General features: G+C 46.1%; 4 protein-coding genes across 4 annotated transcripts; 2 read left to right on the top strand and 2 right to left on the bottom strand.

Moving 5' to 3' along the window:
- Positions 1-104: 104 nt before the first annotated feature.
- On the bottom strand, positions 105-2,900 carry LOC118509846 (carnitine O-palmitoyltransferase 2, mitochondrial). The gene is made up of 2 exons (XM_036051044.1): positions 1,537-2,900; positions 105-1,466 (listed from the first exon to the last, which is right to left on the bottom strand). The coding sequence occupies exons 1-2, from the start codon at positions 2,315-2,317 to the stop codon at positions 247-249; spliced, it is 2,001 nt and encodes a 666-aa protein (XP_035906937.1). The 5' UTR covers positions 2,318-2,900; the 3' UTR covers positions 105-246.
- A 95-nt stretch (positions 2,901-2,995) lies between these two features.
- On the top strand, positions 2,996-4,732 carry LOC118509850 (actin-related protein 2/3 complex subunit 1A-B). Its single transcript, XM_036051051.1, has 2 exons — positions 2,996-3,423; positions 3,520-4,732. The coding sequence occupies exons 1-2, from the start codon at positions 3,351-3,353 to the stop codon at positions 4,569-4,571; spliced, it is 1,125 nt and encodes a 374-aa protein (XP_035906944.1). The 5' UTR covers positions 2,996-3,350; the 3' UTR covers positions 4,572-4,732.
- A 51-nt stretch (positions 4,733-4,783) lies between these two features.
- LOC118509851 (protein D2-like) lies at positions 4,784-5,705 on the bottom strand. The gene has a single exon (XM_036051052.1). It carries the CDS (start codon positions 5,659-5,661, stop codon positions 5,041-5,043), a length of 621 nt encoding a protein of 206 aa, XP_035906945.1. The 5' UTR covers positions 5,662-5,705; the 3' UTR covers positions 4,784-5,040.
- A 174-nt stretch (positions 5,706-5,879) lies between these two features.
- Positions 5,880-9,364, top strand: LOC118509849 (DNA polymerase delta subunit 2-like). The gene is made up of 4 exons (XM_036051050.1): positions 5,880-6,323; positions 6,390-6,573; positions 7,050-7,174; positions 7,237-9,364. Exons 1-4 carry the CDS (start codon positions 6,036-6,038, stop codon positions 8,005-8,007), a joined length of 1,368 nt encoding a protein of 455 aa, XP_035906943.1. The 5' UTR covers positions 5,880-6,035; the 3' UTR covers positions 8,008-9,364.
- Positions 9,365-15,920: the final 6,556 nt, after the last annotated feature.

Genomic DNA, 15,920 nt, shown 5'->3' with positions numbered 1-15,920 from the left:
AAAAGCAATTGTTTTGCTTGTATAATTTAAACAGATTTTTGAGAACTTTTTAAAGCTTTTTTACTACTAACCCCTCCAAAGAAATTGGAAGCAAATTGTTTTAATTACGTTTCATATTAAATTTACACGATATGCTTTATTATTTTTGTTTCCTGCAGAAGTATTACACTTTTCCCATAACCACTTTGCTAACAAAAAGCGTGCCAATCAGTCAATCAATTGCTACTAATCCTACTCCGTCATGCTTCATTTATCTTTGGGTGCTGGCGCGGTGGCGGCCAGCACTTTGCCAATGTCTTCGTATGCCGCCCGCAGACAGTCGACAAACTCGCCCCCATTCCGGTGCGGTTTGTAGCTCGTAACGACACTGCCCAAATAACCGTCCTGTATGTTGTACCCGATTCCGTACCCATCCTTTACGACCGGCCCAAACCCACCGGCTAACAGGGCCGGCGATGAAAGCGTACTCGTCGACAGAATGTTGTAATTGAGAGCCGCATACGCCGGATCTTGGTAGATGGCTGGCAGCGGTAGTCCATGCTTCTGTGCCGTGTGCTTCAACCCGAACAGATGCCTATCGAACCCTTGGCCCATGGCGGCTTCCTTCGTTAGCTGTCCGTGTACGGCAGAGCATTGGTTCATCATTTCGCGCAATTCGGCCGCACTCTTCTTTACCCCGTCGCGTCGTTCGATTTCCTCGCAAAACGCTTTCGTCGCGACCGTACACGGTCGCATCGTTTCCGTACGGCCGTGCCGGAAAGCGGCCGTACTGCACGACTCGTAGGTGGCCACAAACTTGCCATGCTGCTTGTAGTACGCCAGCTGAAACCCGAGCTGCATTACCGAATCGGGGCTGATGCGTTGCTTTTTGCAGACGTTCTTGTTAATTCCTTCGTACTTCATGTAGTTCATGTCGAGCGAATCGATGATCGCGTTGTGATTGTTTTCAGCCGTCCGGATTGCGCCCCGCACACGATCGTCCAGCGTAAAATCGATTGGAACGATCGCATTCCGCGACTGGTTGTCGGCTCCCTGCAGTCCGACCTGGGCGAACGGTGCCGTTGTGGTTTCTTTGAAGATTTCCTGAAAGTAGCGCAGCACGGCAACACCGTCACCCCAGGAATGTTCGAAATTGATGCCCGCCGTCCCATCCTTTGCAACGATCAGCGAAAACGATTTGTCGAACCATCGGTTTGTACCATCGCCGAACAGGAACTCACGAATGGCAGGTATGGGGTTGTCCGGGTTGATCGTCGACTCGTCCAGACAGAGACAGAACAGTGCCGAATCGACCAGCTCGAGTGATTTGGCGTTGCTGCCCAGCTGGGTAAGATGTGTGCGAGCCGTTGCCCACGTGTCACGGTTTTCGGTCGTCAACAGTCCTAGCGGATCGGCTGCCGGAGTTTTGGTGTCGTTGAAAAGCCGATCAAACCTTGCAAACAGTGTGGCCGGTTGTTCAATGTTCCCTGGAAGGAAGTTTCATATTCGGGTTAAGTATATGATCGCGCTTTGACATCAAAACTTTTCTCTTCTCACCTTCCGCATCTAGCACATCCACTGCGTACATGTTTCCTTTGCGAAGCACCAGCAGGTGGCGGGAGGACTCGTTACGATAAATTCGATCCTTGCCAATCTCCGGAATGCGAGTGCCACCGAAGAGGCCCTGATATTGGCTCATGTCGAGCGGAAATGCCTTGAACGTGTACGCCACGTACGTGGAGATGATCGACGGCATTAGCGAAGTGACCGTGCGGAACGTCTGCGTATCGCTTTTGGCCGGATTCATGTGGAAAACTTCCGGCTCAAGCGTTTTGGCCCGCAACGATTTCATGAACCGTAACGAGCTAATTACCAGATTGGTCGTCCGCAACACCGGCTCGTTGTACTGTGGCCGTGGGTCCGGATTCATCATCAGCAGCGGATTGTAGTTCAGTGGCAGTGGCAAACGATCCCGCAGGTACATATCGAACCATGGTTCGGAAATGTAGCTGGTGTGTTTGTTTTTGGCATCGAATTCCTTCAGCAGCGCTTGCAGCTTAGGTCCATCGCCTTGGGAAAACTGTTGAACCGCTTCCTTCGTGCGCTCGAAGGCATCCGGTGCAAGCAACGGTTGCTGAGCGGCCAGATAGCGGGCACAGGTTTTTTCCAGCTCCGGGATGGGCAATCGCGGTAGGGAAGGTTGGAAATGGAGCATCGGTATCTTTGAACGTTGAAGATACTGATACTCATCGCCGGTCGTTGGTCGAGCCGAGGTAGACTGGTTCCGGGTGGCATTAGCCAAGCTGGCAACCCATTGCGTTTTCGGAACACGTAACATGATGGTCGGTCGGTTTTCGGTAAATTCAACGTAAAAATATGTCTCCAAGTACACTACTAAGGCACAACACCACAGTCCAACGCCCGTTCAGTCCACAAATCGATGTCGATGAATTGAATTTGGGTGGTGTAGGTTCAAAGTTCACTCGCGTTATGATTTCACTCGCCCGACAGGGAACAGTGCATCAGGTAAAGGAAGGCACATACACCGGCACCCCACGGCTAATCTTATCAGTCGAAACAGGAGGAGCATTAACCAAAAACATAAGACCGTGAAAAGATTAACTAAAAACTAGACAATTGCATAAAAATTCCAACACAGCTGTGTATGTGTGTACGGTGGACGTAAACAGGGAAGATGATTCCGAACGGGTTTATGCTTTGTCAGCACAGTGCCAGTTAACAAAAGAATAACAATGTTGCTGGCAGCTGATTGCCAGTGAAAAAAGGAAAAAAAAAACAACAAATAAACAAATGAAGCATTTGGATATATCCTTTTGGCGAATGGAAAGGTTTTGTGTTCGGATTTAAAAGAAGGCTTAAAATGGTCACAAATGCTAGTAGAAACCACAATCAATGATGGTATAGTGCTGATAGTTCCAAAAGCGCTGCAAGAAATTTAATTGTTGTCGTTGGTCGGGCGTAGCTGGCAGCACTGCTAACTGACAGCATCTGAGACAGCACCCACAGCACGAGCTGTCAAAACATTCGTATACGCGTTTTTTGCCGTGAATCATTTGCTTGCTTGTGTAGCATTTGCAGCGATTGTCCCTTCGGATTCGTTCCTCCGGTCTTGGCGGATAAAATTCGTGTAGACGGACCAGAGTCCGCGAATTTTATCATCTTTTCCCTCCTCTGTGCAGATTCCTCCAATTCCGCCGTGCTCATTGAAGTGCATTTTTTGCTCCGGCTCCACGAAAAGAACAAACAGGTCCGTGTGGTACGCCAGTTTTGCGTTTGGGCGTTTCCTCGTTACCTTCCCTTGGAGGTGATTTAAAGTAAGATCTCAACCGGAAAGTGAACATTTAACAACCATGACTGAACGCCATACGTTTGGTGGTACGGTAAACCCCATTACTTGCCATGCCTGGAACAAGGATCGTTCCCGTAAGTACGCTACTCCCCCTGGGGTTCCACTCTGTCCGGGGGGTACTGGATTAGTCACGGTTCGTCTTGCTAACGCAATCTCCCTTCCCTTCCCAGAAATTGCTATCTCGCCCAACAACAACGAGGTGCATATCTACAAGCGCGAAGGGTCCGAGTGGAAGTTGACCGATGTGCTGAATCAGCACGATCTGCGCGTGATGGGCATCGATTGGGCACCGAACACCAACCGCATCGTAACCTGTGCCGTCGATCGGAATGCTTACGTGTGGACGCAGGGTGACGATGGCAAGTGGAAACCTACCCTGGTGCTGCTGCGCATCAACCGTGCCGCCACCTGCGTGCGTTGGTCACCGCTGGAGAACAAGTTCGCTGTCGGGTCGGGCGCCCGGCTGATCTCGGTGTGCTACTTCGAGTCCGAGAACGATTGGTGGGTGTCGAAGCACATCAAAAAGCCGATCCGTTCCACGGTAACGTCACTCGACTGGCACCCGAACAATATGCTGCTGGTGGCTGGTTCCACCGACTACAAGGTGCGCGTATTTTCGGCCTTCATCAAGGACATCGAGCAGCACCCGGAACCGACGGCCTGGGGACCGAAGAAACCGCTCGGGCAGATTCTGGCCGAGTTTAAAAACTCGAGCAGCGGTGGTGGCTGGGTGCACAGCGTAAGCTTCTCGGCCGATGGCAATCGGATCTGCTGGGTGGGTCACGATAGTGCGATCAACATCGGCATGGCGAATGGGGGGAACGTGGGCATTAAGCAGAAAACGGAGTACTTACCGTTCCTGTGCTGCGAGTGGATCTCGCCCCACTCGATCCTGGTGGCCGGGCATAGCTGTGTGCCGCTGATTTACACGGTTGCGGACAGTGGTAAGATTGTGCTGGCCGCCAAGCTGGATCAATCGACGAAGAAGGAACAGAGTGGCATTTCGGCAATGCGCATCTTCCAGTCGTTGGATCGCAATCTGCGCACGGAAAACTCCGACACGAACCTGGAATCGATTCACCAGAATGCGATCACTAGCGTTTGCGTGTACAGTGGGGAAAAGGGCAATGTGCAGCGTGTCAGCACGTCCGGACTAGATGGCCAGCTGGTCATTTGGGACATCGATACGCTGACACGGTCCATGCAGGGACTGAAGCTTTAAGAGCGATAGCGGCGCCTGGTAAAAGTATTTCCTTTTCCTCTCTCTCTCTCCTTAGAATTGTTTAATGCATTTTTAATGTGCATCTTTCTACAAGAGTTCTATTACCGAACGAAAATCGTTGCAAATAAATACTTCATTCCAGCTATTCACGCTATTCGAAATAGGTGTGTATTTCTTTCCATGTTTAGCAGGTGAGCAGAAAACGTTTTGTCTGATTGAGCTCCCTATTATGACACAGGTTCGGGGCTTTGCACCGTGCATGGAAGGTTTATCAGTAGTGTTTATTTTTACTCTTTTTGTCTTTTTTCTTTTCCAACGACGTCGGTGCTTCTAGCAATTTCTACCGTTGAACGGGGCTGCTTTCCCGACACAGACGTTAAGTGCAATACGGTGCAGTACGACATTGGGTGATGCTATTGCCCTACCCTTCTCACCAATTAAGCCAATTTAGCCAGGCGGGAGTACCAACTTATGCTCCCAGCTGCTTGTACAGCAGCGGCACATAATCGTCCCATTCGGCCTGATACAGGTTCCCGGCAACCGGGTTGCCCAGCTTATACTTCTCGGCAAACTTACGGATGGCGAATCCGCCACGATTGTCTGCACTGGTATTCGTCAGCCGGGGCTCATCGAACGTTAGTTTGCCATCTTGTTTGTACACCAGAAACACGTAACGATGGAGACCGGTTCCCTGCGGCGGTCCCGAGCCAACGTACGCCGACAGCGTCTCACCCTTCGACACGTCGGTTCCGGGAATGTTTCCAACCAGCCAGTGATGCCATTCGCGGTACGTCGGTTCCTTGCGGCTCGGTGCATCCGGATCGGTCATGCAGAGCGTGTACATGGCGCCACTTTCTGCATTCCACTCCACCTTCGGTACGTCCTTTACCTGGGTCGGGGTGAGTACGTTTCCCTCGCTGACGACCGCGCCGCTCGGGTACGTTACCTTGGCCACCTCGGTCGGGGCAACCGGCACCACGTCGGGGACCACTTCGTGCTTTTCCATGCTTTTCGCAATAGCGGAACTAAACAACCGGATCGAGGTGGTAAAAATGGACGATGCACGAGTTTGCAGCCGGCAGATTGACATTACTCCGTTGGATGCTGTCTTGATACTGCTGGGGGGAAAATGGGAACGCACCCGCATTCGCTTCCTCTGATGTCATCAATGGTAAAACAAAGGGACGAAATATCTGTGTTATTGCATTATGAAGCATTAATTGACTGAAAAAGGGGCATAGAATTGAATTATTCACCGGTATTCATCCTCGAAAATCGTTAAAACGGCATTTTTATTGTATTTTTCAGCTTTTGCGCAATATAACCACCCTGTGCTGTCGTTTAGCTGTCAACGCTACTGTCAACAAGTAGGCGGCAAAATTGTTTTGTTTTGGTATTTTCGCGTTGCATTCCTTTGTAGCGCAGTTCCTCCCGTTGTTAGCGAAGTAACGCACGTCCCCAAAAATGTTGTTTCCCGAGGACACAAACTTTTCCAACCCTTCGGCCGACGGCGCACTTGAGCGACTAACAGTGCCGTACACCTACAAATCGGAATGTTTCCATTTCGTGAAGAAAGATTTCTCCAAACAGTTCGCTTTCATCTATGCGTCCCGGTTGGAGGAGATGCTGAAGCTGTTGGAAGCGAGCGTACAGCGCAAGTGGGGCAGCGAAATGCCGATCAAAAGGCTGGCCGATCTGCGTGAGGACTGTCCACAGAAGTGTGTTATTATTGGAACCCTGTTTAAGCACCAGGTAGGAATGTATGATAGGGCGAAGAAAATGGTATGAGTTAAGCGCTTTGCTTTCGTGTATCGGTAGGAACTGAAACCGAGCATCTTGCGGGAAATATCGGAGGAAAATCAGCTGGCTCCACAGCCACCCCGCTCGCACTACACGAACGATAATGATATTTTGATACTGGAAGATGCTCTGCAGCGTATCAAGCTGGTCGGGAAGATAGACGTACACTCGATAGTGACGGGAGTGGTGTGTGCCGTCATGGGTAAGTTATGCCGTAGTCCAATGAACCTCTGGAGAAAACAATAACGATCGAAGAGGAAAAAGGAAACCAAAGAATGGATCGAACTCTAATTTCATGTTCTATTTGTTATATGCAATCGAAATCGAAACAAATGCCCTCTCTGAATCTATCCGCCACCAATAAGGCCAAGACAGTAAGTGAAATGATGTCTAGCTTTACTGTGTTCCTCATGTTTTTGTGGCTATAAAACTAAAATACGATGGCTATAATCACCCGCACAGCTTTATCCATTTACTTATGCATTATTCTCTTGTTTGCACCCCATTTGTTTGTACATATTGCAATTACTTTAAGTGCACTTGTTTATAACTTTTATGGGTTATTTTTTTTATTTCACCTTAACGCAGAATAATGTTTGTGAAACAATCGGTTGCCATTTTATCCACGCTTTAGTAGTTCTTATAGTATTCTAATATTTATTTTAAATTCACCCACAGGATATGAGGAAAGCGATGGACGGTTTTTCGTCGAGGATCACATTTTCTATGAGGGAGGTCCTCAAAAAGAGTTACAGCCTCTGGAAACCTCTCCGTTGCTCGTTTTGATGTCAGGATTAAATCAGGTAACTTACACCACTTTTTACTGTACATATATATTTCGTGCTTATATCAATTGCGATTCCAGACTGCTGCCAATGATTTTTCTCCTTCACTGGAACTACTGCAACAGTGGGTTTTTGGCAATCTCGAAGGTCTCGTCGAGGGACACGATTGGGAAGCGGCCAGCATCGTACGCATCATCATCGCGGGCAATTCGGTGAAGGCGAGCTCGAAACCGAAAAATCATCTACAATCGAAGGTCACCACCGAAACGGACGCTCTCCTTGGTGCGGTAAAATCCGTCGACTCGTTGATACACAATCTCGCCCAATCGGTCCCGGTCGACCTGATGCCAGGTGAGTTCGATCCGGCCAATCACATGCTACCGCAGCAAGCGATGCACCACTGTCTGTTTCCGCGTTCGGTGCAGTTCAGTGCGTTCAAGGGTGTACCCAATCCGTACGCCTTTGAGCTAGCCGATCGGTACGTGGTCGGAACGTCCGGGCAGAATGTGCAGGATGTGATGCGTTACTCCAAGATACCGAACGCACTGGAAGCGTTGCGAGCAACGCTACGCTGGAGCCACATCGTACCGACCGCCCCGGATACGTTGCCGTGCTATCCGTACTACCAACAGGATCCATTCATTATCGGCGACTGTCCGCACGTATACTTTGCCGGGAATGTGGGCGAATTCAGTACGGAGCTGTGGACGGGTGCTAACGGGCAACAGACGCGACTGGTATGTGTGCCTTCGTTTTCGGAAAACCAAAGCATCGCTGTCGTTAATCTGCGAACGATGGAATGCCGCAAGATTAGCTTCAAAATGGATGGGTTGGAAGGAGGAGAGGAGTGAGGAGGAGGAAGAGGTAGATTTTAAGTTCTCTTTCCATCAGTGTGTTCAATACAAAGCTACGATAAGATCTGGTAAGAATAATTCTGTTCAAATGTTCGATCGAGTTTCACCTTAAACGCATTAAAAGTCATTAAAAAAATACTTTCTCTTCCTTTAAAATTTCTTTCATCTCACGCCCAAAACACAGCACAAAGCTTTAACATTGGAATGTGATTTTATTTTCACAGCGCACACTTGTACGGTGGCGAAATCTACGAATTTTGCTTACGTGGTTGTGGCCCATATTGATCAGTTTTCGTTCTACAAACATTCACAGATACACGACTAGGATTGGTAGATGTAAGAATGGAGATGTAACTAAACTTTTACAATGCATTTGGCACACATACACACATCGATGCAGGATACGAATGGAAAGGGAAAGCGTGAGTGTGGAAAACGATATTGCGACAGGGCGTCCACAGGTCCACATGTGCCGGGACGATGGATATACTGGAGATGAAAACGAGTTTATTCTGTTTGAAGAAGGAGCGAAAACATGATTCCCCATTCTAGTGTTACTTACGCTAGTTGTAATGCTTACGAGCTACGATGCAATGTGTTGTTGCAGATTTAAAAGCGAATCAAACTTGCTTATCAGATAGCTTAATGTACATGTAATGCTTTAACAAAGCTTACTACTACACACTGAGACCACTTCCCAGCACAGCTTTGGCTGACAATTTACACTTCCGTCCTTTTATGATGCCTCTTCACATTTGTTGGTCTGTTTCATGCAGTGAAACGACCAGTTTTCTACAACAAAACTATTGAAAAAAATAATATTTATGACCAGGCCATATTTCTTTTAAAATCTTCTGACCAAATTATGTTATTTTTGAAGTTGGAAAATTTGGAAAAATGAAATAATTCTAAACGTCTTATAAGATGTCCGTGAGATACTATATTGAGGCCCTTGCAATGGCGGATCAACCAAGGAACGGAAGGGCCGCTCGCGATCTCGTCAGTAAGGAGGGCCTCGCCCGCTAGGGAAATCATAATGATCTTACTCACAAACGAGTTACAATTGCAGGGGCCTCAACTGCCATTCCTCTTGGGGCCTCCAAAGTCATGTTCCGCCACTGGGTTCTTAGCTACCAGTTTCTTGCTGCTGTTTTGTTTAAGCAAGATTGTTCCAATGAGAACAAAATTGAGTTACTGAACTAGCCCGACCTTCATTTGGGTGTGAATCTAATCTACTTTCATTATAACTAAATTAAGCGTAATATACAATAATATAATATTAACAGAACTGGGGCCAAATATGTACGGCAATAATTAGTTTTTAGCAATACATTTCTTATGGCTCTCTTGAAAATGGTCTTATTTTTTTTTACACTAGTACATTCGGTGCAGGAAGTGGTCTCAGTGCACTCACACTCGTGTGTGATGAAACATTACGCTTCCACGCATGCTCCAATTTCCGGTGTCACTTTTAGTCCGTTCGATAAGTGCGTTTTTTAGCGCATAAAAGGTAGCTGCTCCTGGAAGGACGTGGATTTACAAACGAAAGATTTCCTCCTAGGTTTATTTCTCCCCAGTTTTGGTTGATGTTTCTTTTCCCTTAAATTCTAGTTCCTAAATGAATTACTTAATGTAGCTTTAGCGCGCACACAACATCAAGCACTGCTGCCACGCGTTGGTAACCTCTCGGATATTAACACTCTTTGTTCAAGCGTTGGCACAGAGCGTTGGCGGTTGCAAGTTTCTAACGCAAGTAACGATCTTAAAATTAATCAACTCATTCAGTTACGAACTACAATTCCACTACCATTGCCCCGGGCCTGTGAGGGTCCCTTGTGGTTTTATGCCTATCCGTTCAACATTTACTATTAACGCATCAACGCAGCTTAATTTGGCAATCGAAGTGTTTGTGTCCATTTGTACTTATTTTGTGTGTTTGGTACCATCTAGCATTGTTACTTTATTATTTACTTTATTTTTTCTCTCTCTCCTCTCTATTTGCTTCCTTAACCGTTGTTTCACTATTTACATATTGTTTTGGACAGCTTGCGTTACCTTGGGGAATGTGGGGTAGGTAAATGGGGTTACCGTTTTACTTTAATTTTACAAGCATGTTTTAACTATGCTTCATGCACATTGTTCTATGTGACTAGGTTAATTAAGTAGGGAAAACAAAAAAAACCATATCACCTTTCAACAAACAACAGTAAGCTGTATTTCACTAGGTGCTCTAGCTCTTAGTATTTAATTATTTACTCAGCACAGCATTTATGTTGGAATCATGTAACGAATTTGACTAAATGTAGAATGTACCGTAATTAACGCCGCGTTCACCCCCTTCTGCCTTCACCTCCACGTTCGACTGCTTCCTCGGGCTCGGACGGTACCAAACCTGAGCTGCAATGAGCCGCCACGGCCGTATTTCTTTAGAAATCGTTGTCGTTTTTTTGGGTTTTAAATTCTGTATTCTGTTAAGATTAGTATTAGTTGCCTACTGCTTTATTGACTTTTCTTTCCTTGCTTTGTTCGATATAGCATAGAGGTGTACAGTGTGGTTTATCAGTATCCTAAATGAACGTTTTACTTAACATTTAAAGCTTTCTAATTAATATTTTTACAATTCGTTATTTGTTTCAGTTTGAAGCGATCTTGTTAACGTGTGGTAACTTCAATGCCAGACTAAACAACCACAAATCAAAAACAAGAACAAAAGAACAGGAAGAGAGAGAGAGAGAGAGAGAGAGAGAGAGAGAGAGGATAAGGTTGGGAAAATCCTTAACGGCTTTGTTTGTGACAGTTACTTTCAGTTTTTAACACGGTGTCGCTATGAGCAAACGGTTATGACACTATTCACTGGCAAATCGTCTCGTTAAGGATCGCCGATGTGCGGTGTTATGGGTGGGACATGAAAATTTGAACCGGAAGGAATGTGTTGCAACCATAATCTTGGGGAAGAAGTGGGCAAGCAATCTCTGCAACCAGCTCAGCTCATGGTTAGAAATTGGTCATTGTATTGTAAGGTTAGTTCGGGGTGAACCTTCGGGAGCGGAGTGCATAATTGCATTATACAGCACCATTAAAGCCCGTAGGTGGCTGGCTTGTCCTTTCGTGTGTCTTTTTACTCTCGATGCACTTCTCAGCTATTATCGTTGGAAGAAGAAATATTATTGCATTTAAGGATACGGTGTATTGGTGCTCCACGCCGGTCACTGACCGTACTCTTTATCGTCTGGTGGCAAACCTGCTTTAATAACAATGTTTGTCAATTGTTGCCCCTTTTTCTACCGTATGTATGCTGCTGTTTGCTTTCATACGCTGTACAAGGCGTTTTCTGCTAGGAAAAAAAGGTGTCAAACAGTGTCTACTGTCATATGTTGTTGTTTGGCTGTTAGAGAGGATCTACCTGTTCCGTCCGGGGACACGTAACTATAGAATAAGGTTCCTCGATAGGGGTTCGCCCAAAGCAATGTATTAGCCGTTTCTGAGGTCAGTTTAGAGTCTTCTCGACCGAAGACGCGCTCACCATCATAAAGATAATTTCCTAAAGAAGACCTTTAAGCTGGGTGGTCCGGAGGCATTGACAGTAACGGCGCCGGTCTTCACAAGGCAGGAGCAAATCCCATAGAAACCGCCTCCCCGCGCGCAGGACTGTGACTACCTTGCTACGGATGAAATCAAGTTACAGAAAGCCAGAAATGGCAGGTCGAGACTCCGGAGGTGTTTAGTGCCAAGGAAGAAGAAAGAAGAAAGTCCTTAAGCTGGTTTTTGCTTGAGACTAGGACAGCGAACTATATACAATTATGCTCTGCTAGTCCAGGATATTTATCACGGATCGCTAAAGTTTCATTACGATAACGCCACACGACAATAAAGCCACAATCTTCCTTATCAGTTTCTTTTGCAATTGAAGGATCGTTAAACTCTATTGAGTGGTTAAAATTTGTCTCGACCGACTTTCTCGTTTTCAGAATCGAATGAAGAGACTTAAAAAAGCTTCTCACAATTGTTTTTAACCAGTCCCCCATCTCTTTGCATCAGAATTCCTTCTAAGAGAACTTTTATTTAAAGCATAGTTGTTTACCTTCACCTCAAAGCCATTCAAATTTAGCTGGAGGTAAATCCTTTCCGGTGTCCGTTGACTGTTCCGTTGAAATGTTTTGATACCAGCAATAATTACCTCGACAGGAAAGCCACCCGGCCGGGGTTGTTACTATTTAAGGACCAGATAATCCGTCAAAGCTTAACAGTCCTCCAACCAGCACCAGGAAGCTCATCGGGGAAAAACAAGCCCTTTCCTTGCATAAACAAACCCTTCCCCATCGTTCCGGTTCGCGAAATCTGAAGGATAGGTATATTTTGCGACAACTTGGGCAAACTAAAATCACCTCCCCTCCCCATTTAGTATTTTGGAAAGAACGTCAGTGTCCCCCCCCCCCCCTTTTGCCATGCGGGATTGCGTACGGTGGTGGAAGTGCGTGGTGGTTACTTCCCGGAAATCGGTATGTCAAATTTGATTAACATAAATATCTTTCCGCTATTTCTTCCGCCGAGGCATCAACAGCGCGAGACACTCGTCGTCGTCGCGAAATGTCATCAAACGCAACAGAGTCAAACGCAAACATCCTTGCAAAAAGGCGAGACGGTTGGATGAAAAGGAGCTCACGCGAACGTGCGGTGTCCTTATGTCGTCCGCAGACCACCGGTCGGGTACACGAGAGGGTTTGAAACTGAAGCGTTCCAGCCGCTCCCGGTGGTGTGGAATGCCATGCCAAAACAGATAACAGATGATTTGCCGAGATGGAGTAGGACGAGCCTGTTCAAAAGTGCCACTCGAGTCCAATGCAAAAGAAACATGTTAGCGCAAAGTGCGGCCGCAAACATCCTTGTCTGAAGTTATTACTTTGGGAGGGCAAAAAAAACGATGTAACGGGTTGGTGACATCGGAACACACACACACCATCATGGAAACGGTTTGAATGAGCGAACGAGACAAACAAAAAAAACCAACGAATGGAATAACAAATTCGTTGACGCGTTGAACTGACGAAAATCCTGATAAATCGTCCCGCTGCCTCATGCTCCGTGCCTGTTGTGCGGTGTTCGGTGCAAACGGGGACCATATTTTCCTTTTGCCTTCGTTATGGTACTTTGGTGATGAATGGTGCGAGCAACGTTTGGAGAAAAACGGGGTAAGAAAAACGGTGTGCCGAGTAGAAGCTTGTGCTGTGCGCCTTGTTGTGTCTTGGACCAGTGTCGTTTTCTAGCGAATTCTTCCCACGGAGAATAAGCTTATAGCGCCATCCCACACGAACAGGCAGTCCTCGGTCGCTCTTTGAATCCATCGCCTCTTCATGTTCGTATTTCGTCTATCCTCCCAAATGTGGAGTGTTTTAAGGTTCTTTTTTTTTCTTTTATTTGTTCCCCAGCATTATTCCCCATTGGCTGTATTAGGTTTATCGGATCCGAACAAATATCGAAGAAGGTGGAAAAACTGGCACCCACTCCCCAAAAAGTATTCTGGCACATTCACATTTTTTTACTGTGTGTGTGTGTATTAATGGTGTTTCACACCTTCATGGGTCGTGTGTGTGGGCCACCCGGGAGATATTGGTTCTTCCTTTGTAGATGCGTAAATCTGCGTGTAATGTTATTATAAACGGTTCCTTAAAGGATTTCTCCCCCCCCCCTCCCCCGCCCTGCCACAATCTTCCCATCCTTGGTACCCAAGACTCAGCGATGCCTGCGAAACGTTGCCATCCGATACGCGGAGGGAATGGAAATTCTTGGAAGGATCTCCATCCACTCGCGTCGTCGACGACCGTACCGAACCCGAAGAGGTCGAAGAACATTTGCTTTTGTTTTTCCCAGTCGAGTTGTTGAGGGTGTGTGTGTGTGTGTCTTCTACACACTGTCGAGAAGCTACCGATGACGATAACACACCACCCAACCCAGGGTTCACGCAATCAAGGCAGGCGAGATGTGTGAAGAAGAGGAAGCGTTTGATAGAATTAGATGTACATAAATACGTATTTATCTTCTTTGTGCCTTTCGCGATCAACACAGTGTCGGCATGTTCTGGCGTTTTGGGAAGCAACATGTGGCAGCGGCTTTATGGACCGGCGACACCTGAACGATGAGAGGGTGGGAAGATGTGAAGGTGTGCTTAATGGCAATAATTGAGCTCAAGAATGATTGCCGCTCGATTTGCCGTTAAAAGGGGAAGATTGTTGGATAGACAATACGGCAAAGGTAATAAATAGCAATATAAGGAAAGGAATTGACCGGATATTTGATGTATACGCATATAAATTAAAATGCTAAATTATTTGTTCAAATCAAATTCCCATTATTTGGATGTTGTGTAAGGGGAAAATTTCGCGAAAACGTTATATATAAAGTGCCTCGATCCGGAAACCTTGAGCATGAACATTTTCCTAACTTTGAGGACGATTTGATCAACCTAAGAGCTGGATAATCGCGAATGTATTTTCACACATCTTTTTCTTCTTTCTTGGCCTAATGACCTCTTTGGTCATGCCTACCATTTCTGGCCTAATAGGTTTAATGGTAACGCATAGATGGATAGTCAGTCCTCAGTATGGGGGAGCGGCCCAGATGAGACTTGAACCCCGGTTCTGCCGTGTGTAACCCGGCGCCCCTCTTTTTCATACCTTTTATTAACAGAAAAAAAGGCATTAGAGAAAAAAGTCTGTTTTTCGCAAGCCAAAAGAGTTGAAAAACTTTGGTTTAATCTATCTCAATTTAATTATTTTAACGATTTGTTAAAATATGATTAGGCTCTTCATGACTTCTAATGCAGTTTTTAGTTGTTTTGCAATAATTTTTCTTAATTTCCGTTTATCTACCTTTTTAACTTGTTTGTTCCAAAGAGAAACATTGCCTTAAATGTATGTTGTATAGACTTTTGCCGATCATTTGGAGAGTAATAATCACACCATGTGTTCAGTATCAATGCCAACACAATGTTCAATTTCAAGGTGTTCATATTCCCACTTGAAGCACTTTTTGTCTCGATTGAATGCTAGAAAAATTAAAATTCTAGCTGTAACAAACATTCCAACAACCTGGCACAGAAGTTTCATACGAACAGTCCCAAATGGAGACGCCTGGTCCTTCATGCTGTAGCATCATCTTGAAGCTTCGACGAGGAGAAAACCCTCCAGAAAATTATGATTGATGTATTCAGATTCTTTCCTCAATCGTTTCGATAACCCCCACGGTCTCATGCCGCACGATTGTCAAATTATCCTATTCGATTGCGTGCTAGAATAAAATTATTGCGATCCGCACAGCCCAGTGTGAATGGATCTGAGACGATAAGAAATGCACAAGACGTAACGACAAACACACACACACACACGCGCACGCTCCTAGGTCGTCATTGGAGATAACGATTTTGTAAACCTTTTCTCCCGCGTTGAATACGAAAACGGGTCGATTTTCCATGACACAGGACAGAGGACCGAACCATGACGAACTTTTACGCTAAATTCTAAATCGTTTTACTGCCTCGAATTCTTGTGAAGTAGAATCTGGAAAAAGGGTGCTTGTTTGTGAAAAATAGGGAGCTCTGAGGGGGGTTTGGGGAGTTTTTATAATATTTCACCTGGCACCTTTTATTGCCTGCGCTTTGCCCTCTTTTGCATTGCTACAACTGTGTACAAGGTCATCATAAAGTCCAAGGTGTGCGTAGCAAGTTCAACGGACAACCTACTGACGAGGGTAGCTGACGAGGAGTCCAAAGGGAAAGTGGAAAGCATATTTAAAAAATATATTTCCTTGCTTTGCGAGCACTTCATCGGCAACGGAAAGTGAAAATGAAGTGTTCCTATCGCGTTCCCATCGGCAGGTAGACAAGAACGAAGCATGGATCATCCTAACCTATCCCG

Source organism: Anopheles stephensi, chromosome 3 (assembly GCF_013141755.1).
Source record: "Anopheles stephensi strain Indian chromosome 3, UCI_ANSTEP_V1.0, whole genome shotgun sequence".
NCBI lineage: Eukaryota > Metazoa > Arthropoda > Insecta > Diptera > Culicidae > Anopheles > Anopheles stephensi.
Note: the sequence above shows the minus strand (reverse complement) of the source record. Positions and strands in the feature narration are given on the sequence as shown.

Bases quoted from the DNA above. Each gene is read 5' to 3' on its own strand.
- LOC118509846 (XM_036051044.1), bottom strand. From the start codon at position 2,317: ATGTTACGTGTTCCGAAAACGCAATGGGTTGCCAGCTTGGCTAATGCC. The intron at 1,467-1,536 runs GTGAGAAGAGAA...ACTTCCTTCCAG, and splicing joins GGATGTGCTAGATGCGGAAG to GGAACATTGAACAACCGGCC.
- LOC118509850 (XM_036051051.1), top strand. From the start codon at position 3,351: ATGACTGAACGCCATACGTTTGGTGGTACGGTAAACCCCATTACTTGC. The intron at 3,424-3,519 runs GTAAGTACGCTA...TTCCCTTCCCAG, and splicing joins CTGGAACAAGGATCGTTCCC to AAATTGCTATCTCGCCCAAC.
- LOC118509851 (XM_036051052.1), bottom strand. From the start codon at position 5,661: ATGTCAATCTGCCGGCTGCAAACTCGTGCATCGTCCATTTTTACCACC.
- LOC118509849 (XM_036051050.1), top strand. From the start codon at position 6,036: ATGTTGTTTCCCGAGGACACAAACTTTTCCAACCCTTCGGCCGACGGC. The intron at 6,324-6,389 runs GTAGGAATGTAT...GTGTATCGGTAG, and splicing joins GAACCCTGTTTAAGCACCAG to GAACTGAAACCGAGCATCTT. The intron at 6,574-7,049 runs GTAAGTTATGCC...ATTCACCCACAG, and splicing joins AGTGGTGTGTGCCGTCATGG to GATATGAGGAAAGCGATGGA.